This window comes from Anguilla anguilla, chromosome 12 (genome assembly GCF_013347855.1).
Source record: "Anguilla anguilla isolate fAngAng1 chromosome 12, fAngAng1.pri, whole genome shotgun sequence".
NCBI classification, from domain to species: domain Eukaryota; kingdom Metazoa; phylum Chordata; class Actinopteri; order Anguilliformes; family Anguillidae; genus Anguilla; species Anguilla anguilla.
Genome location: NC_049212.1, coordinates 27,888,252 through 27,911,528, shown reverse-complemented (window position 1 = coordinate 27,911,528; position 23,277 = coordinate 27,888,252). Strand labels below are relative to the sequence as shown.

The 23,277-nt window shown below is 39.0% G+C and overlaps 1 protein-coding gene across 6 annotated transcripts in view; it reads left to right on the top strand.

Moving 5' to 3' along the window:
• The window catches only part of lsamp (limbic system associated membrane protein), an 869,619-nt gene that overhangs the window by 822,253 nt on the left and 24,089 nt on the right, over positions 1–23,277 (top strand). For 5 of the 6 annotated variants that reach the window (XM_035385108.1, XM_035385113.1, XM_035385110.1 and 2 more), the window contains 3 exons: positions 12,208–12,328; positions 14,270–14,418; positions 22,838–22,873. In XM_035385108.1, the coding sequence (XP_035240999.1) occupies positions 12,208–12,328; positions 14,270–14,418; positions 22,838–22,873 (306 nt within the window). The remainder of the gene's footprint in view (positions 1–12,207; positions 12,329–14,269; positions 14,419–22,837; positions 22,874–23,277) is intronic. The other variant, XM_035385109.1, reaches the window with a different exon arrangement.

Here is a 23,277-nt window from a genome sequence, read left to right as displayed (position 1 = left end):
AATGATTCAGCTGGCAGTATTGTCCCTGCATGCCAGCGACCTCTGCTGGTCAGGTGGGTGCTTGCAGTCTGCACATTAAGTTTTTCCTCAGATACACTGTGAGCCAAGGAAATAGGAAATAGTCACACTGCAAAACTATATTTGCCATATTGCGGCTCTGTTGTAATCGTAGATCTCAACACATTATGACCGATTTGCCAAGACCGGTTCTATTTACACAACTAAATATACTGAGCACTCTCATTTGCAATTTTGCGGTAGGAAACATAAAAGAAATGGCCAGAAAGAAACAGTATGGGATGCTTACACATCCAGATTACAAGGCGCAAAGAAATAGATACAGATTAGTCAGGAACAGGTAGCGAGGGAACCACAAGAAACTCTACAAATGAGGAAATATAGATAATGGTCAACGAGTTACAACTCCACAATGCCATATTATAGCATAGGAAATAATACAACTCCAAACTCAGTGGATTTAATTTTGGAGTGACATCACATATAAAATTTATTCATTAGGCACAATAAAACAAACAGCAGAGGATGTAAAAAAGATGGAATGATGTTAGGCAGTGTACAAAAAGAAAAACTTTAGAAGGGTAAAATACACAGATGGTCCAATTGAGGAAAGAATATCAACACCAACAGAACAACAGGTGAAAAAACCTCTGAAAAATATAGGGGAAGACATCTTTGATTGTAAACTCAGGACCACAGCAAGGCTAAAAATCCTACACAGTATGTCTTTAAATATGCATCAAAAGGATAGTCACAGAGCGACATAATCCATGCAAAATACATCCTGATAGCGATTCTGACCCATTGCCACCATTTTACAAATAAAACATTGAGGCCTTGCATCAGAAAAGCAGTTGCAACCCTTCAGTAAATTTGGACCTGACTGTGCAGTTCAGCTGGTACACTGACTGTGCAGCTTAGCTAGTACAGTGACTGTACAGCTTAGCTGGTACAGTCTGCACATGAAGTGATAAACAACTTCTGGCCTTAGACGCTTGTGGGTATCTACAATATTTTCTCCTGAATTTGATTGATCTGCAAATTGAGTTGGACCTTCCACATCTGAAGAAAAAGTGAAATAAGATATAAAAACATGATTTAAAAAAATACATAATTTAGAATGTTTATTGCGTGTTAAGCTCATAATATTTATCTTATGCCTAGTGCCTACACGACGATTCTCGCACTGAATGATTATATTTTTTCTAATGTTAAGACACTTGTTATCTCTGATTAAAAATTAAATGTACAAACTTTTTTACTAACAGTAATATGTTTACGAAGTATTCTGCATGGCAAATGTTCAATGTAGAATCATATCACTCCATTAATAATTTACATATTGTCTGACTCATAAACGGTATTATTGTTGAATTAACAATTTTTTCTAGGTATCCATGCTGTATTATTGTATATTATTAATCATGGTCCATGCTTTTTAAGCAAATGAAACATTACATTACATTACAGGCATTTAGCAGATGTTCTTATCCAGAGTGACTTACACAACTTCTACATCGCATCCATTTATACAACTGGATATACTGAAGCAATGCAGGTTAAGTACCTTGCTCAAGGGTACAATGGCAGTGGCCTACCCGGAAAATTGAACCTGTGACCTTTCGGTTACAAGACCAGTTCCTTACCCATTATACTACACTGCTGCCCACGGCAGATATCAGAGATACATACTGGCATCCGAGAACTATTTCTTATAATAGAATATAATATTCAAATAGTCGAAAGCTAACCTGTGCATGGCCTGCAGCTCATTTCCAATTATAGATACAGTGCCGTGCTGCAACTGCACCTAATCTGTTGTGAGTTTGTCAGGTGAGCAGCATCGCTAAATAGCCTGTTAGACTGCCAAGCCAGTTAGTGTTACTTTCCTTGTTACATCACAAATCTTAGTTTTTTTTTTTTTGTTTTTTTTTTCCTGCTGCACACTACATTTCAGGTACAGATTGTATGCATCAGTAGAATATGATTTGTGCTTTGGTTCTTTAAAAGAAAAAAAAAAGAAAAAAAAACTGAAAAGTACATCCAAAGCTATTTTCAGACCGCCCTGTTCCCTTTCACTGCTCTCATGATAAAAACATCTAACAAATGTACTGTATCCACAGGGGTCATGTCCACATAGATCGGCCAATTCCCAGTGAAAACAGGGATTTGCACTGTTGAACGCGTTGAAATGTTCAGTGTTCAACTTTAATAAAGTTTTACAAGTGAAATTGGGATCAAATGTGCTGGTAACAGAATATTCTGAATTTCACCCCTCGCCTTGAAGTCAAGCAGGAAATCAGTATGGCAGCTTTCTTAGTTTATAACTTCAATGAAGCAGTGACCGTGGTGAAACAATACTTGCTGTGATGCAGTACTAGCAGTGAAGCAGTAACTGTGGTGAAACATTAACCTTAGTGAAACAGTACCTGTGGTGATGCAGTACTAGCAGTGAAGCAGTAATTATGGTCAAGCAGTAACCATGGTGAAACAGTACCTGTGGTGATGCAGTGCCAACAGTGTATCAGTAACCATGGTGAAACAGTAACAGTGATGAAGCAGTAATTGTGGTGAAGCAGTAACCATAGTGATGCAGTAACTATGGGGGCGCTGTATTACTTTGGTGTTCTCTCTCCCTGAAATGCAATCAGAGTGGCAGAGCATCTGCTCAAATACAGATGCTTTATTAGCTACTACAGGTCTAGACAGCAGTTTTTCTGCGGGGTCTCATAATGTTTTCAGAACAAAGTACTGTGTTCAAGGTTCATAATTAAAATGGTATAAATCCCACAAAGCAGATTCTAACTGCACAGATTTATTTTAGTTATTTTTCATCTTGGCATCAGTGTACCTTTGCTGTATATAGGCTCGGTACACTGTGTCTGATGATGAGATGCTCATATCAAGAGACAGCCCTGTTTCCAGGGAGTAGTAGCGAACACAGATCCAAATCTCACTTAGCGTGCCGCAGACTCCAGTGCGCTGGTCCCGGTCCCCAGAGACTGCGCCTCATTGGCTGCCTCAGATCCTCATGTTTCTTTCACAAAGCGTAATGGACAGTATCAGAGCAAATGGCTGATGGGGGAGGCACATCAGGAATATTAGGGGAGGCTGGGTTTTAATGTGCCATGCCCCAAAGGGGAGCACAACATGTGAAGATGCCTTTGAAGTGTGCCGTGCCGCAACCTGGAATTTAGCGCAACGGACTTTTCTTTCACGCGCTCTAGATAAAGATGCAGCAGATTAAAGTTCCATTCTTATCTGGATGCCATTTGCACAATAATTTTCTGTTACTCTCTGTAGAGATTTCAGTAGTAACTGCGGCAGCTCAGAATGTTTTCTTTTAGCTTATGAGTTAATTTGTACATGTAAATCGAGTGATAATGTTGTCGGCATACATATATTTTCAACAAAGCCAGCTCGTTGTTTGCAGACAGCTGAAAGTGTGCAATGCATGTCAATATCTCAGCGTTTTTAAAGCATGAGGAAGTTCTCAGGAGGGACATGTAATTAAGCAAACACAAATGAAAGCCTTGACTGCTGGGTCTGTTGGAATGCATCAGTAATATTGAGAGATGAGGAAGACCTGCTGATGAAGGCCTGTTTCAGAGCCTGTTTCCTGCAGAGTGGGAATTCTGAGTCTGTGTGTCTGTCCTCACTGGCACAGAAAATGGAAAAAGGAAAAGGTGCAGCATTAATAAAATGTGAAATATGCAGTCCATGCTGTACTGCATGGCTCAATGTTGCAGACACTGCCTCTTTCATGGGAACGCGCACAGAGCTTCATTAACAAAGCTCGTGTTCACTAAGCAAGTTGATAACCACCTTTGTGATATTGGTTGAGCCCGATTGTGGTTGTTAAGGTTGTGTGAAGCCAGCTACCGCAAAGAAATGCAGGGTATGCTAAGCTTCCTTTGTAGTACACCCCCTGATCTCCTTCAGGCATTTTATCCAACCCTTAGAAAACCCAGAGTTCCTTTGTACCGTGCTGCAGAAAAGCACTCAAGTCAAATCAGAAAGTACCCTCAGTCCCTCAACACCACTAAGGGTCATTCTCAAATGAGCCACAGGCCAATCAGAAGAGGCTGTCACTAATTTTAAATCCTGCACTTCTCCACCAGTGCAATGTGCCCACAGCAGGTTAACCCTTTATAGAAATCCTGTCTCGACAAACCTTCTTTAGTAACCACACTGCACAAACTTCAAACGTGAAGGAAGCCACCAGAAAGCGCATGTTCACTCTGAACTTTAGACCAAACAGCCTCTTTGAAATAAACTATGACTATATATTTCAGGTGGCTAATCAGATTATTAATCAAATATGAATTTATTTGAGTTTATGAATTGGATGCAAATAGAAAAACCTCAGGTCTTCCAGTCCATTAGCCATGGTTCGATGTGCATTTAATTGGTCCAAATGTGTATGCTAATTTCCTTCTCATGAGGATGCTTTCATCCAGTGTCCACTCTCTGTTTCGTGGAAGCAGCTGTCAGAAAACAGTCCATGCCAGGCCTTGAGGGTGAAATTCTAGTTAAAAAGAGTTTACTGACAACCGAGCAAGACCATCGGTTGTACACTGAGAAAGTGAGGAGTACTGTATATTGATGAGAATTTAAAGTTTAAAGAAAAATTACATCTTTTCACTGCATTATTTGAGAATTTTGATAAACAAATACAATTTAAATCACATTAGGCATGTAATTTAAGGATACTGAGGCAGTGCATCCAAACAGGAAGAGAGAAGCTCAAAGAGTGAGAAAGTAGCACCCATCACAGCAATAAGAGACCATCTATTTATTCATCATTTATTGCTTGAGGTAATTGCCTGGATTCAATCGGCTTTTGTCCAGTCTTCAATAACCAAAATGAACTCATATGTGAGCTTGTAAAATGAGAAATGTGCACTTGTTTTAATTTTATGTGTGAAATTACGGGAAAACAAGTAATGGAATTTGTAATGGAATAGATTTTGTGGTGTTTTATTATTCTTGGCAGTAGAAAGCAAGCAAGCAAAACCAAACCAACAAAACATTAATTTAGCAGAATCATACAACTGAACAGATCACATTCTCCTGTCACATAGACTGGGGCACTTTTCATAAAGGGGCTATAGCGTAGTAGCAGTTATAAATCACTTGACTCACAGAAGAAAATTGCCCCTCTTTATTAATGGAGATTGTGACATAGGGGTTCAGATTCATGTTATGGAAATGGAAGTTTGTCTAACAAGGATCACTGTCTGACACGCAATTTCCTGTTGACTGTCGCCCTCGCTGAAAACAGATTTAACAGCCTTGGATTCATTCAGGAATGTAAACCCGGATCGGTTGTGATCCCCCACAAGCTGTTTTCTGACATTCAAGGCAGGAAAGATGGCCTTTTTCAGTCTTGGGGACAGTTCTGCACTGGTCTTTCCTCGCTGAAACAGCCTTATTTTAAAGCGTGTCTTCTTCCTCTGAATGCAGTCCTCAAGAGTCTGACTGCATCTTTAAAAGCAAGAGTGACTGAGACGAAGAGCGCCGCTGGGAGAGAGATTAGCTTGAATCTCGGAGATGTCACTCAGGCTCCCTCTATGACTGCTGAAGCTGAACGTCTCTGGGGGGGGTTCTGTGCTTTTATCATTAAAGAGCAGAACCCCTCTCCTTATGGCAGATGGAAACTGTGCGGTTAAACGTCCACCGCAGCTTCGCGTTACTATATATCCCACGTCTTAACGGTTTCTTATGAGGAAGAGGCCTGCTAAACATGTTGCCAACGTTAGGGGTAGGGTGTGGTTGTGGAAGACCCCTTTTTTTAAAATGAATCAAACCCTTATTGGAGGGAGCTGTGCGGTGCCCCAAAATATTAGCAACTTTCACCTGGTTTGTACAAGGAGGGGGCTTCCTGGTTACTAGCTGAATTTATCTTGGCAGCTGTGGTATGGTTGGGATTTGGTCGATTAGACACTGAGCTTAAGGACCTGTGATTCGAATATTACTTTCACTTTTTATCAAGGTACTTCATTTGAAATGTTCCTGTTAAACCAACCATCAAATATATGAGATTCTGTGCATGTATAGAATTACAGTTAAATTAAGACTGGTAGCAATGCTCCCCCCCAGACTTACAGCAGCCCTACAACTCTTCCGCTAAAGAACTTAAACCAAAAAGTATTGCAATAACAGTCATAGGGGCAGTCTTCAATTCTAATAAAATCTTCTAGGAGAATTTCATCTCAAATTCACAGCCTGAGCAATTTCATGCATCGAATAAAATAATTGGAAAAAAATATGAAAAATTCAATTTCTGAATGAAAGTATGCAATAATCATTTTAACATATTGATCTTCTGAAATATTTAATGTATGGAAGCATCATATGAATCATGAGAACTGGTATAAACAGTATATCAGTATTTGTAATTGGTAGGCATGAACTGTACTCTATCAGGTGCAGTTAATATTGTGATAGTGACTATTTGTTATGGATGGCTGGTAACTGTACATTGTATGCATGTAACTTGTGTTAATGATTATGATGCGTGGTAACTATACTACACATATGGAAGTTGTGTTAATGTATATGTGTTATGGTAACGGTACACTACACATGTAGCCTGTGTAATCTTCCTGATTGGAAAGGCTGTTTAGTTGCACACTGTTGTAACATTTCAGCTTATTTGATTATTCAGTCATTTAAAATAATATTGACTCTGAATGTAAATTTTTAAATGGAAACATAACTATCATCTCAAAACGTACAGCGCAGTTGTTTGTATAGATTGTGGGTGTACGCCAATATTTTCAGGTTCTATTTTCGTACATTATTGAGAGATCTGTTGTTTATAGAGATGTTTATTCAGTATACATCATTCCATCAAAATATTAAAAATGTTATGAGTTTCCAATGAAAAAAGCCTGGAAATTAATTTTAGATATTGCACTAGGCAGTATCTACACCTACACCAAAGAGTCAATCTATCATGAATGCCTGTGCCAGGATATGATTCCATATATCACAACTAAAGATTAAAATTGATTCTTTCAACAAAAAAAAATGATATGCTCCTTTTAAGATATGTTTCATATACTTACAGGATGAAACCTTTAATCTTCATGTCTCAAATAAAATATTTAGAATAAACGTGGAAACTGCTTTTACTGCAAAAAGGAGCACAGAAATTAAAAGGAAACTTTTGTTTTCATAATGCATTCCCCGCCGCCATAAAAAAGGTAGCAGGTAGTCTGTTTAAAATATATTGGCTCCTTAAGGAGAGCTGCTGTTTGTAATAAAAATAAGACCGTCTAAAAAAAAAAGTTGTTATTACAGTAAATGTTCATTTGAATGCATTCTGTGGAGCTCAAAGGAGATTGTGAGTCATCGGCGAATATGAATTTATTGGCAACGTTGAACCATATTCCTGGCCTGCCTGTACTCCTTAGGGCTTTGTCCATCTTCCTCTCTCCGCATTCTGATGTGCCGCTTGACAAAAGGAGCTTTTTTCACGCAGAATCATATTAAAATGTAGTGTGGTAATTATTTAAACTGCTCCCCGGAGGGTGCACCACGGGTTCTCAAACCTCTTTGTTATTTTTGGCGCTTGAAAGGCTTCTTAAAGAAGAGGCAGGCGGCGCATAATTAAGAAGGAACCATAAATATTTGGGCTTCCAGCCAACGCAAACTTACTTCCGTTTGATATTGAAATGGTAGATAATATGAGATGGATGTGTTTACCCTGGGGGAGACAGGGTGGAGGGGTAGCTGCACTTTTGCCCTCCAGTATCTTCACAAATCTCATTTTACTTTCCTTTTAGTCATCCCCAAGGACACGTGACTGCCCACATGACAACCCGTTCTGACCTGACTGAAGAGGGGACGCAAGGGCAACCGTCCCCACTATTTAATGTGTTCGTCATTCCCGAATAAAGCCTTAAATCAGCTTTATGTGGATTTGCAGCAGGGGGTTTTTTATGGCCTGTCCCTCCTTAGCCGTGTCTCGCCATGCAAAACTGGGAACTGGCTGCCTGTTCCATCTGTTCGGCGGTATCTCCTGGGTCTGTGTTTGATTCTAAGTCAGAGCCAAATAAGAGCTGAGGCTCTCTGTGCTGTCTTCAGGGACAGTGCTTCCACCCACCCAGCTAGTTTCTGCAGCAGAATAACAACAGCTCTGCCATTGCTGGTTTAAACTGGAGAAGAGTGTATCATCCAGTAAACAGCCAGTTACTTTCTATCCACATAATTATGGAGTTTGGAATAATAATAACTAGACAATTCCTGCAGAAATTGTGAAGTGTAGTTGCCGCCAATGTAAAGTCGACTTTGTGCTAAACAAAGCTTTATACATTATGTAAACATTATTCTTACATAAGTATTCAGTATTACTATTTTGGAAGAAGACAACGTATTTCAGGTTTCGTATGCTAGGTTGTTGATAACGTGTTGTAGGCAGTTGCTAGGGTGTTGCTAGGTGGTTGCTATGGAGTTTTAGGTGGTTGCTAGGGTGCTGCTAGGTAGTGGATATGGTGTTCTAGGTGGTTGCTAGGGTGATGCTAGGTGGTTGCTATGGAGTTCTAGGAGGTTGCTAGGGTGTTTGATTGCTAGGGTGTTAATAGGTGGTTGCTATGGTGTTCTGTGAAGTTTCTATGGTGCTCTATGTGGTTGCCACAGCTAGGGTTATGGTTAGGGTTATAGCTGGGGTTACGGTCATGGTCTGGGTTAGGTTTCCGGTTAGGGTTAGGGTTCTGGCTAGGTTTAGGGTTATGGCTAGGGTTAGGGTTCCGGCTAAGGTTAGGTTTCTGGCTACGGTTAGGGTTACAACTAGAGTTAGGGTTAGGGCTAGTGTTATGGCTAGGGTTAGTGTTAGGGTTAAGGCTTGGGTTAGGGTTAGGGCTGTGGTTAGGGTTATGGCTAGGGTTACAGTTCTGGCTAGGGTTAGGGTTAGGGTTACAGCTTGGGTTAGGGTTAGCTTTAGGGTTACAGCTAGGATTAGGGTTAGGGTTTGGGTTACAGCTAGGGTTAGGGTTAGTGTTCTTCACCAATGAACACTCTACCATGTCCAATGAGGCCTCCACAAACTCTCTATAGCAAGCAGTTGAAAATCTAGGAAATAATAAACATTGGCAATTTAAATGAATTGTGGAATGTTGACCCTCGTGATGTCGCAATGCTCTGTCTTCAGCTGCTAGAGGGCATTATGATGTCACAAGGATTAACATTACACCATTCATTCCGTATGGTGCAAAATTTCCCACAAAAAGTCGATTTTTTCAGAAACTGTGCAATGAGACTTTCCACAAAGTAAATGCACACCATTCCTGATGATGCTGCTCGATTTGACATATTGTACGTGTACGTGGTGCGAAAACTCTGGGAGGAGTAGCGGTCCAAAAATGGGTGGAATAAAGAAGAATAATATGTGAGATAGTAGTACGATTGCGAAAGGCAACCACTCTAATAATAATAATAACAACAACAACAATATTAATAATAATAATAATAATAATAATTATAATAATAATTATTATTATTATTGTTGTTGTGGTTGTTGTTATTATTCTTATTCTTATTCTTTTCTTGCTTTATCATTCTGTTTCACGAAAACATTGGTTCATTCCAGATATATGTACCTGGGCTCTCACGCTCCTGGAGGGCTGCAGTGTCTGCAGGATTTTGTGGTGTCATTTCAATCAACAGCCAGTCTAGGCCTCGGAAGCAGGGAGCGCATCAAATATCAAGCAATGGTTCTGAAAAAAAACAGATGTTGGACTACAGGTCTTTATTTATAGTTATATCAGAGTTGTATTTCAGAATGATTCTCAAATTGGAGTCGGTTGGCATTTTTGTAATTTATCACCCAGGAATGCAGCCCATGTTTTGTGGTACATGAGGGCTGCACTGATATCTCTTCTGAAGTGGGTTTCTACAGTCGTCGTGTGAGAATCGTGCTCCCTGTGCAATGAATGGCTCTTTGAAATGTTATTATAGAAAGCACATTTCTGCTTGACAGATGATGGGCACCTGCTAATGACCGTGTACTTTTAGAGTATGCTGCTTTTTTGTACAAACACATTATATGGCTGTCTGCGATTGGCCTAGATCTGCCACATGGGGCCAAAGCTAGGAAAGTAGATAGGAAGAATTTTTTAGGCAAAATATTTTTTCCTCTCCTTTTATTTAATAAAAAGCAGCTTGTACTGCATTGCTTTGAAAGATATATTATTATTATTATTATATATTATTATTTATTTATTTTATTTATTTTTTTTTTTTTTCTTTTTCTTTCAGTTGGCCCTGTCCCTTTATTGTGCAGGTATCGTGGCATTCACGTTCACAATAGTACTGATTTGATTGTTACCTCACCCATCTCCAGCACCTGTGATGTTTGCTTACCATAAATGCACTTGCTGTCCATTTACAGTTGCTTTGGCTAAAAGATTCAGAGTAACAAAACTGAATAATTAATTAATTCAAGTTACACATCCCATTATGTCATTATTTTAAAGCGCTGACTGAAATGTTTTTTTTTTTCTTTCTGTTTTTCCATTTTATTTTATTTATTCATTTTTTTCAAACTTAATTGTGTTGCATAAGAGGAGTAAGTAGGTTGATAAATAGAGCGTGCACATTGTGGGAGTTATTAAAGCTCATATCACAAAAAAATCCTTTAACCAGTAATCAAAGATCAGCAATTATTGTGAATTTAATCACACACACACATATATATATTTATATATATATATATATATATATATATATATGTAACTGGTGGGCGGGTAGTGGTGGGTAGTAACACCGGCCAGGGGGTAACTATTATGCGGCAATCTGTAATGAATAAATTCTAATTATCCCTTATTGTCAGAATCTTTGCTCTCATCATGCCCTTAAGCTAATTCCTGTCTCCCCAGCAGGGAAGATGCATCGATCAGAAATTTCAGAACTGCTCAGAATAGCTCCACCATTTTGCTTTGCAACTTGGAGATGGGCATTTTCATCTATTGTGTGCTCAGTTCATATTTTGCCAAGTGACGTTAATTGTGAATTTGCTCTGTTGACCTCTTTAGAATTCTGTACTCTCTGTCAAAATTACATCATCAAATCCAGTTCTTCACCACATCTGAGAGACACCCAAAGGTCTGGGGCTGTATGTATAAAGCGTCACCGAACAAAATTTTGAGCATAAATTCTAATTGTCCAAATTTTTTCCTTGGACTAAGATTGATGGCTATGTATTAATATGCTTTCCACTTACCCAGAATACAGGGATGAGGTTTCTAGATATCCGCACGCTGCAGCTCACCCTAACACAACTGACCTCAAGGGACCAATATTTTTGTGGCATTCAATGTGCAGAGAATTTACATTTGAAAAACTCAACAGCAATGTCTCTTTCCAAATATAATGCCACAGTTACTCGTGGACATCTACAGAGCTTAATTTGTGCGTGGTTTCATCGAGAACTGTCTATATCCAAGCAAAGTCTTCTGCAAGTGGGCTAGTATGAAACTAGCATGAGTGGTGATGACAAGGCAGTGGTTGAATGAGACCGTTTGTTATTTCAACACAGCAACTTGATTGCAACTTACATTATTCAAACATATAACAGCTTCAAAATTCATGCTTGAGATTTTAACGGTTGTAATTTATGTTGTAGAATGAAACCCCTGCTAATATTGTTTGATTTGAAACGCGTGTTATTATAGTTATTAACGTTACTTACTGAATAGATATTTGGTAGATGTGTAGTGGATTTAACAGGGGTAGTGGATACATCCTTCTGTGATAATTTATGGTCATTTCAACTATTTTCTGCCACTTTACAATTACTTTAATAAAGTAAGTGATTACTGAACATGCCACTGTGTTCATGAAGACCAGAACTGAACACTTCTGAAGGCTTTTGGCAAGTTTTACCGCTGATTGAGCACAGGCTTAATATTACTCAGTGTTGTATTGTAGTGTATTTTCTTTAAAACAAAGTCTGCTAGTTGAAGCTGTCCCTTTGATTTTATGTCTTCTTCACCAAAGTCAGTTTTATTTACTTCTGACCTGCTTTTGAAAAAAAAAAAAAAAAAAAACCAGGAAAAAAGAGGATTTTAAGAGCTGTCCCTGCAGCCATAACGTCATGCTGAAATACAGTGTCTACTCTACAGAAACCTTGTTGCTGTGGCAGCAGCAGTGATAAAAGTGGATTTTATATCTCGTTCTTTTCAGATCCTCCCTTCATCAAAGATGTGAAGAGCTCAGCAACCCAAGTGGGCCGCATGGGTGTTCTTCAGTGTGATGCTGCGGCAGTGCCCAAGCCAGAGTTTGAGTGGTACAGAGATAACAAACGGTAAGCCTGATCCTAAAATATGACAAATACTATGGAATATACTGAAAACATAAGACATATATGTTTCAAAAAGTGGGCAGTCGCCACTACAAATAGTCTGCCGGTAAAATGCAATTATAGTCTTGTGCATTTAATCGCTGTGGTCAATCAAGGTCAACGGAACGTCGTTAAAAAACAGCCTGCTCAAACTGCATTACTAAGATAATAAAACTGGGCTGCCATGTCAGTTTTTATTTCTTTAGAGTTTGTTTGGTAGAATGTGTGATAGAATCTGATTTTATTTATTTTATTTTATTTTAGTTTATTTTCTAGTTATTATTATTACATACAATGTTGCTTTTACTGTTGCTATAATCTTTTATTATACTTATTGTGTCTTAAATGTTTTTGTAATCTCGGCTACATTGAAAATGAGGGCTTGGCCCTCAATTGTACCTCCGAGAATTAAATAAAGGTTATGATGATGATGATGGTGTTGTAGCCTACTGTACATTGCAAGGTTGAGTCTGATGGAGTGTCTGTTGTCACTGGCAATGTTACTGTAATGCAACGGTGCACAACAGGGCCAATTTGTGCTAACTTCTGTTCTTCATTTTAATTATCTTGATCTGACTATTGTATAAGCACCAGCTAAGCACTGCAGACAGCAGGTATACTCTAAAGATTTTACTGTGCTAAAGTACAGGAGGGAACCAGCTAAATTTTGGCTATCAAGCTCAAAAAACTAAAATAAAGGTCATTGGTTGGAACACAAATCTTTGCGCAGATACCCAGCATCTATTGATGTCTGGGTCACAGACTTCTGGTGTTCATCGAATGAAAAGGGTATGCAGCAAGTACTAAATATGAAGACTTCATTTCAGTTTATGTTAATTTGTCCAATTACATTTGTTCCCATAAAATGGGGGAACTATGTATAAAACGGTTGTAATTCCTACCGAAACAAATAATATGGATGTAAATACCTGCACATCGAAGCTGACTGTCTGAACTTTAACCTCATATTCATTGTTTTATTTCAAATTCTGTGCTAGAGTGGAGAGCTAAACAATAAAAATTGTGTTACAGTTATAACAATTTTGCAATGAACTATATGTACAGTTTGTGCAGTAGATTTATCATTGTTCATTTTTTAATCAGCCCACATGTACAATGTATTGCATTACATTTAATTTTTTTGAGGGTTGACATGTAGTAGCTTGTAAGTAGATTAAATGTTCCCGGTCTGAGTCTGAATATGCCTATTTATATCTCACACAGACACATGGATGGTACTGTAAGTCATGAACTGTCAAAAATACAATGTGAGCCCCCTATCAATAATGAAAAACTGCTTGGTTTGCTTCACCTAATCACAACATTCACTTGCCATTCATTTGCCAAAGTCGAAGTTGAGGACAAATACTTAATGAACGCTGCTCTGTGATTTTATTAAACCCATTTTAATATGTGGCCCATTTATAATAATCTATTTATTGACTATTCTTGCCTTTCTCACAAATTAAGTTGTTTCTAAAAAGTGGCCTGCAGTTTGTCATTTTAAAATATAATGAATAGTTTAGTTTCTTTCCTTTAGACATTCAAATTCTTATGTTTACTGGTAATTGCTTTTTTTGTTCAGCATATTTTCCCATTTTAAATAATTCAAATACAGTTTGATCATGTTTCTAAACCAGTATTATTATTATACATGCATGCTTTAGTGCTGATAAAAGTTCAGTACTGACTGAGCTTAAGCTGATGAAAGATTCTATTAAAAACTGGCAAATACCAAGGAACACAGAAAAGCACAGAACTCACAGGCATGGGGGGGAGGAGGCTTTCTGATTTTCTTGGGGGGGGGGGGGGGGTGTGATTTTCATTGTCTGTTTAAAGGAGTTACCCTTTGTTACATTTTAACAGCTAAAGGCCCTACAAACCCTCATTTGTGCTCCTTCCTAGGCTATCCAATGCCCAAGGCATCAGCATTCAGATCTTTGGAACCCGTACTCTCCTCCTGGTATCCAATGTAACGGAGGAAGACTATGGAAACTACACATGTGTGGCAACCAACAGACTGGGAGTTAACAGTGCTAGCCTGTTCCTATACAGTAAGTAGACCCATCACATGAAACACTTTCTTCAGATGATGCATTTGGCTGTATAAAAATCAAACTGGTAATCAAACTTCAGGGGAAAAATGTATGAGTTTGCACCTTATACAATGGCCTGGTATCTCCTGGAACCAGATATTCTCTCTCCATTTTAGTCCATTTGATTTATAGTCCTGTAACAAAATAACAAAACAATAATGCATCATGTAATAGGTTAGATCTTCAGGTAAGGACATGTGCTTTATATTCTGGGGGAGTGCATTATCTATTATACATTATTAGACAGGAGAGGCCTGAGAAGGGAAGTATAGCATTGAAAATCTGGGCAAAGGGCAGTCTTGCAGAAGCACATGAAGACTGCAGAAGTATGGCCCTCTGGACATGAGGGAGAACTAGTGCAGAAAATTTTAAAGGAAAGGGGATCTGGCTTGGAATATTAATGCAGCACCTCCAAAACAGGGCGGTGTCGCCTTCTCACCCATTTATTTATTCAGATTCCAAAGTGACAAAAAGTATGAAATTTAGAGCTGCTGAAAAAAGCGTGAATAGGAAGATGCCTCACTTTGAAGAGGACTAGGATGTCTCAAATAACTATTATTTTTAACTGCTGTAGTGTTGTGTTAAAGCTGTTATTGTATACCCGTTCTCACTGGTTGGGCATGTGCTTGTTTATTGGTTAATTAATGCTTCCACTGATTAAATATTTCACACAGCTGCTGAGTTGATATGTGCAATGTGGAAACACGACTGTAAATGGTAATAAGAACATATCACCAGCAACACTGCGCAGGTTGTATTTTACAGGCATCTATTCCAGTAAATGCTTCTCCTACTCCTTGGTCCTCATGTCATCTGGATGGGAGATTTATGGGTGCTGATGATTAAAGAGGATACATCTGTATGATATAAGAATTACTCTGTCTGTTCTAAAGAATAGCACAACCTAGCACTTTACTGACGGTAAAAAGAGGCTATTGGAAGACGGTGTAGAACAGGTCAAATGAAAGACCTTCGAAAATTGGTTTTGTGTGTGTGTGTGTCTCATGACTTTTTTTAACACATGTATTGAACATTTTGATATAATTTGAATATCAATATTGCATGATGAAAATGAAGGTATAAATACTTGGCCATGAATGGTCAAATTGACCATCACTTATATTTCCAGTATGCCTGATCATTTTGATCACTGCATGTAACGTTGTTGTGAAAGGACTCAATAGTATCAAGCTGCAGCCCTGCAGAACAAGCCCCCTCTTGACTCTTTTTCATGCAGGCATTTTAAATACTGTATGTGGTCTCTGTTCGCTTGCCAAGGCACTACAGATGGAAATGAGCTGCTTATATAATCCTGGCCCTGCATTGAGGTGGCCTTTAAATAAATTAAATTTATAAATAAAACTTGTGCATTTCAGAGTTGAAAATTGAAAATCAGCATGTTTTTGAGCTTTGGAGGGAGCAGCACAATACAATGTGGAATCATATGTGGAGTAGAACACCTTTTTTTAACACATATAGTTTTATTCATTAGCACCTTTAAAACACTTTAATTTCAGCTGGAAACCAGCCACCAGGTTTCCAAGTTTTATTTTTTTAGGTTGCTGTTTAAAAAATTAAGGTAAAAACAGACAAAGGGGAAAAAAAGCCCCTTCTGAAACAATCAAAAATTGCCATAGGTGAAAAGTTCACATCTTGGAACGTTCTCACCACGTTTCACCTTCTCATTTCCATTGAAATGTATGTAATATTATATAATTGTGTGCATGAACCACATTACTGAGGGGTTATGGAAGGAATGAAGTTATGTAAATAGAACTGAAATGTATCTGCACAGACTGTGCACACACCCAAAACAGTCTGCAAACAGAATGAAATGGATCATGACTAAGCTCCAGCTGAAGAGCTTGCGCAGGCATGAATTTTAAATGTCTAGGCACACATTGAAAGCTGATGGTCACACGCATCTTCAGGCGTCTCAGTCACATTCTCAGGTGAAGCCGGTTTCAGCCACGTGGCTAGTCTGGCAGAGCTTCAGCACAGTGCAATGAAAACTGAGTCTTGGGTCGCACGGGCAGATGCAACAAAGGTATGGATCAAACAAAAACCAACACAGCAGCCTGTGTTACAGTGAAATATGTGTGCTGTCTGTTCATTGTAGGATGATGCTATGCATGTCAGAAAACAGCACGATTAGCGTTCTGTACAGGTGGACATTGAACAGACAATACAGGCTATAAGTGTGCGGGCTCGGCCTGGTTTCCTCAGCGACGCGCTTTAGCCAATCTGGTCTTCTCAGTGCAGAAAAGCAGTTTCCACGCAAACTTCTATCCTCGCAAGCAAACCCAAGAGTTTTGGTATGTAAGTGCAATTCTGTTAGGAGGTGTACTACACCTGTCCAGATGGTAAGGGAAGACCAGCTCTCCTGCATGCCGTCTGGATGCCCCCCTTCACCCCCCATCTGGAAAGCTTTGCTGTGGAGGGCTCTTTCCCAGCTGCTCTCTTACCGAAACGCTGCTCCCGTGCCACGTGTGCTTGGCACAGGGCATCCCGCTGCACTGTGGACTGGCATGTGTGCCGCTTCTCCCAGGGTCTCAGATGGAGCAGGAGCTCACGGCAACACCTAAAGCATAAAAATCTGGATCAGGCTTAAAGTGAAAATTCACCAAAAACCAAAAGCTGGTATTTTACTGCCGGTAGACATTGATACACAGATAAAATATTGAGTGCAGTTAGTGCACTTTATTTCACAGCAGCTGCCAACACTGTTTGTCCATGCCATATTAATGACTCATAAGTATTGATCAAAATCAAGCAACCCCGTAAGCACGGACAATTAGTGAGCACAGTTTGCAAGTCATTCATTTGTATGTTTTCAGTCGCCAAACATAATGTTTCAGCCATCAGATTTCTGAGCACCAAGTTTTATATTAAGGCTGTGCCTCGTAAAATGTTTTTGAATTAAAAAATTACTCCTGGGGCCAGATTTGCTAAGTCTTTAGCGACTGCCAAAAAATAAAATACCATGGACTTTGTGACACCTCCGAATTCTGTGACAAAACTCAGCCATAGACATAATTACTGTTCTGGGAGAAATGAAATACCAAGAACCACCTACATAATATTTTTTTTTTGTATCCTGGCAATAGTCAAGCTCCTTGCATTATACTATCGCACCTCTGGATTAATTAAATTACCACTCGCTGCCACAGCTAGATTGTCGCAGGACACATTTTGTCCTGTGTTGTCCATAGTACTGGTTCTGCTCTAATGTGGCACCTGAAAATGCATCAATTTCCCCACATCCAATAATGAAGATATTCAATGCACTAAACAGGTGGTTTTTTAACTGCGCCTTTTAAGCTCTGCTTAATATGCGTAATGCTAATAGTGGGTAGTCCCATTTGCTGATTGTGTAATTAGCTCTAGCCTTAGTAAATAAGATGTTAATTTTAATGTTAATTGCACCAACATACCCATGTCAGGCCACAATTTGTTCTGCGAGTTTTATGTATGTGAATCTAGCCCTTAGTGTCTACTTATCTCTGAATGCATAAGTAAGCAAAGTAAAGCAAAATACTGACTCAAACCTATTTTTGAAGTTCATACTCTGATTCAATAACATTAAATGGATTCTTGCCAGTCACTTTATAAGAGATTTGTTTTGGTATGCAAATTATGGTGCGAGAATAATAATGATCAGATAAATTACCGGTACATTTACCTCTTTAATATTTCTTGAACCATGTTCAAGAAATGATATTTATTAAAGTAGCATGGTTTTTGGAGTCTAAATATTTCTCTCAGTACAATTGAAATTATAGCACAAAATATCTGATTCAAAGTCACCTTCATTGTCAATGAATCCTCGTATTGCTGTATATTTTAAAGGTGTCTTCCACTTGCAACTATGATACACTCCCCATGGTCATTGACAAGTTCACAAGTATAAATTGCATTGCTTTTAACTAGACTGGACCTCATTACTGCCAGGTTTCAGGTTTAAAACCTACGTGTTTCTTACGAGAGTTATGCGATCTTATGTGATATGCAATCGTTTTATGAATAGGACATGCTCTGTATTGTGATCCATTTGCATAAAAATGTACCATTTTGCCAATGAAGTTTAAATATGCATGACCCAGACGTAGCACTTGTTTTCCTGTTGGTGCTGTTATGCATGCTTTTCGCCCGCTGCAGGTGCTTTTAGAATCGTCCGTAATTAGTTTTAGGTACTTGCAAAAGTTTAACAGGTGCAAAGGCATTACGGTTCTCTTGTAGATTCCCCCTCAGAGGGAAATCTGTGTTATGCTCTCACACATTTCCATTTAAGACTCTTGTGTGTAATTACGATCTCTAGCTAGCTAAATACTACATTACTGCCTGAAGGCAACTTACCGGTGCTTGTCATCATGTCTTAGCTACATAACCTGTGTACTCTGCCCACGCAGGCGGCGTGGAAGTCTAAACTAATCTGATGCAGCTCAGTTTAAACTGAAAACTCTAAAAACTTCCGAGTCTTAAGTTACACTCGCCTTAGCAACAACAGGAGAAACGCAGCCACAGTCAGTACTCGGCTACGTAAGGAAAAGGATCCGTTATGCCTGAGACATATTCATTGCCTGCAGAAGGACAGCCACATTCAGGAGCTGGATTAAAGGGTGATCAATAGTGCTGGGAGATGTCCTTGCTACCAAGCACCCTGTGAATGGTAAGCGGCAAGCAGAAGGTTTCTGATTCCGCTTTTGATCTTGATGTATTGCATGACTGCACAGATTGCTGCATCACAGTTTTCTGCACGACAACATAGAATTCTGCTGAATTACTTTATGTCGTTGTGTTGCTTTCGGTGTTAAAAGGCCACTGGATGACGACTCGTTTTTCAGGCACCGCTAGTCTTTTTTTGTCAGCCTGCAGTTGCATGCTGAAGGAATATGTTGTGTGTCTGTGCAGTAAGTAATTAGTTGTGTTTTTGTGTACACAAATAGAGTTGAGAGACATATTCCAGGTGCAGAAGTGGGATGTATTTCAATGGTGTGTGAAGAAGGTTGGAGCATTTATAAACAGCAAATTATGAAACGTTACAGTTGTATTGAAATGTGTGTGTGTGTGTGTGCGTGTGTCTGTGCCTGTGTGTCTATGTCTGTGTGTGTGTGTGTGTGTGTGTGTGTGTGTGTGTGTGTGTGTGTGTGTGTGTGTGTGTGTGTGTGTGTGTGTTTGTGTGTGTGTGTGTGTGTGTGTGTGTGTCTGCGTGTGTCTGCGTGTGTGCATGCGCGCGTGTGTGTGTGTGTCTGTGTGTGCGTGCGTACATGCTATGCCACAAACATGCCTTTCCAACATTGATGCATTTGTCCAGGGAAACTTGGTGGCATACCATCTGCAGTCCATTTTTGGAACGGATTATGGGGGTTTATGCACCCATATGTCTGCACAGAGGTCTCTATGGATTTGCGGACACTAGAGAGCTACTGGCAGCTGTACTGGACACAGTAGACACGTTATCTTGACTCTCTCTCCCTGCTTCTCGGATCAATACATACCCGCGCACGTGAAAGGGTTTGCGCTTGTGGATTATCCCTGCAGGCGCGGGAATCCGCTGCGTCGCTGGCTAATCCAGACAAGAGACTTGGCCGAGTTAATCAATGCCAACCCTCAACTCCGCCACGAAAAAGGAAAAAGCACCATGACATGATATCTCAAATAATGCATCCCCTCCGCTCTGCGCACGAAGCACGACCACGACCACGACCACGTTTTCAGTCTGTTGTTTCGCAGAACGTGAATGGTCGATAGTACATGAATCTCTGTGCTGTCTGCTTCAGTCCTGTACCGCACCCAGCCATGCTCCTCTGTGATTGTGTTTGGGGCTGCATGTTTGACAAACTAATCTTCTCTCATTTTATCTGAATGAAATTGCAAGGCAGACATTCTCGACATCAGTGCTGCAGTTTGGCAGGGGGACTGGGGCTGTTGAAGTGTCAGGCAATTTCCATAGGCCCCGTCCAGGTATTTCCCACGCAGCGATACGCATGGTGCTCGCTTCAGTTTCCTATCGAGGGAAATAAGTCTGATCTCTGATCTCTCCCCCTGATTCTTGGAGGAATTTTGGAAGTTCTGAATCATTAAGAAATAATTATATGAGAATGCCTATAATTTTTACAGGCGGTTTCAAAATGTGGAATTTCAGTATGAAATTCTGGAAAGGCCTGAAATAACTCTAATAACTAAAATTATTTGGGTCCTTGCTTTGCACCCATTGATAAAAAAATATTTAATGTTTTGGTGTTATTTTTAGTGGATATTTGGCACAGAGATCAGAATAGTTTTAATTATATCATAGGAATTATTATACTGTACATAAATACCTAAATTAATCTTCAACTATGACTTGGCACAAGTAGGAATTATTGAAATATTTACAATATATGTACAGTTTAATATACTTGCAGATAGATCTCTCCGCTGGAGATGGAGGGAATTATTAGATGTGTTATTTTCTAATTCCCACATCATTGCAGTTATTGCTCTTTATATACATTTATAAAATTAAAAACATTTTCCATTGTATCCCTTTTTTTACTGCACTTCATATTTTAGTAGTTCTAAATTTTGGTGGACAGGTAATGCTGTCGTCGAGGAAATGAATGTTGTTGCTTTACCTTTATGAGAAAGATAGCCATGTATGAATATAGCACTGTGTGTAATTGAGTAAAAGTCAAATAGCAGTATGTGTAATTAAGTGAAGGAAGCATCCACAAATCTGAAGGTACTTTTTTTGTCCTGGGGCAACAAAAATTCCTGGTGACAGAAAGGAAAGCATTTATTGACTGAAAGCTCACCTCTATTCTGTATCTAAGTATGCTGAAGTTTCTTTAACTTTGTGTGTATGTGTGTGGATAGGATAGTGTGTGTGTGTGTGTGTGTGTGTGTGTGAATAGGATAGTGTGTGTGTGTGTGTAGATTTTTTCAGTCGTCTGCTGAAAATGACATAAAATAACATACAGCTTGTAGTCACATGATATAAAAATACCATCAGGCCTGTAGTCACATGACATAAAAATAATGTGAATTGCATAAATTCAGTTTTATATACAGTAAGGAAAATGCTATTACACATCAAGTGAAGCATGCAGAGATGATCTGCAGCATTCTCATGCAAGAAATGCAGATTACAACTGAGTGCTGAATATGTATTCTTTTCTAAAAAAAACATCAGGATGTTATGAAATCACAGGATTTGGAATGATCTTACATTGTTTAATCTATTGCATAAGCTTGAGCTTATACATGAGGATAATTTTACCCTTGTTAGGTAGAAGAATGAGGACATTTTCACACAAGAAAGTGTGGATCAAGGCACACCTCCAAAGAGAAGGATAGACCTTTTTTTTCAAATAAAATGGTCTTCTTATCCATTTAATTACAACTATCACAGTGGATTAAGCAAATGCAGCATGTGCTGATTGCCTTTCAAAGTCTCAAGCACGCGCTAAGAAGCACTTTCATTTTATAGCAAGTAATTAATTATTGCTCTGGTGTCTGGTGTTTAAGGATGTTAAAAAGCAATTTAGATGTGCTTTTTCTGTGGTTGAATTGCAGCACCAGTGAGAACACCAGTACCACCAGGCCTTCCGTTATATAATATATATATATATAATTGAATACCCGCTAAGTATTGCAATGTCATTAAAACCACAGCACAATCTTTTTTTTTTAATAGTCAGTCAAGTTTAGTATGAATATTGGTATATTATGTGCCAAATTTGCAATCTGTGCATGACTCAGTGGAATATTTTTTTTTTATTCCAAAAGAACAACAAACAACAACAACAAAAAACACCACTGTTCGGGAACAATATTTAAAAGTACATTCAAAATTGTGGTGCAGATGACACACAGAATCATGTTCTGCTGGAACTAGGCCTACTTCACATTTCAGTAGGTATAGATGTGCAGTCTAAGTTGATTCAGTCTATATGCTGGTCCAGAATGTTCCAGAATGTTAATTGATTTTTTTTTTTTTTGCCTTGGTGAAATAAAGATACTTAAAGACAGAAAGTTTGGCACTCTGGGATTTATTGCATTTATTGACTGAAAGCTGAATGATTTTGCAAGCCACTGTGTAAACATGTGACTTTATGTGCATCCCTTCACTTAACTTGAAAAGGTGTTTTCTCTGCTGGAGATGGAGGGAATTTTTTAGGTAGTTTATTTATCATGCATCCATAATCTATATATGCTGTTCACATCCCAAGAAAAGTAATGGCTGAAAAGGATGCAATGCTGGTAATCTGCAACTATTGAGATGATTGGGTGATGAAATTTATTCTCATTGGAAGGATGTTACAGAGCTGACCTGAACCTTAGTTCATCATTGTTTTCTAACCATGTGAACAAAACCTTTTGTTTTTCCCCCTAGAGCTCGACTTACCCACAATCAGGTATCCTACCAGAGGTCAGTATGGATCAGTTTTTTGCTAACATGGTAATGTTCACATTAAATGTGCGAGCATGGAGTCAAAATGGCTTCTCAAAGTTACAGATGATGAAAACCGGTGTTTCCATCAAGTTGTCAGGATTCCATTAGAAACCCTGAGTCCATATAAATTAAGGGTCATGGTGGTGATTTATAAATCGCATGCCCTCTAAAACCTGCGCACATGATTAGAAAGCAGGGATAAATGTCACTACTTTACAAATAGCACCTAAAGCGTCAAGGCTTTGTTTATGTTTTTATTGATTTGACCATTGAAGGAAATCCCACCGAGAAACAAGCTCTCAGTTTCCTGTGAAAGCTTAATGCTAGTGTCATGACTACTGTTCATGTCACCAGCATCGCTGACCGCATATTTACTGTGA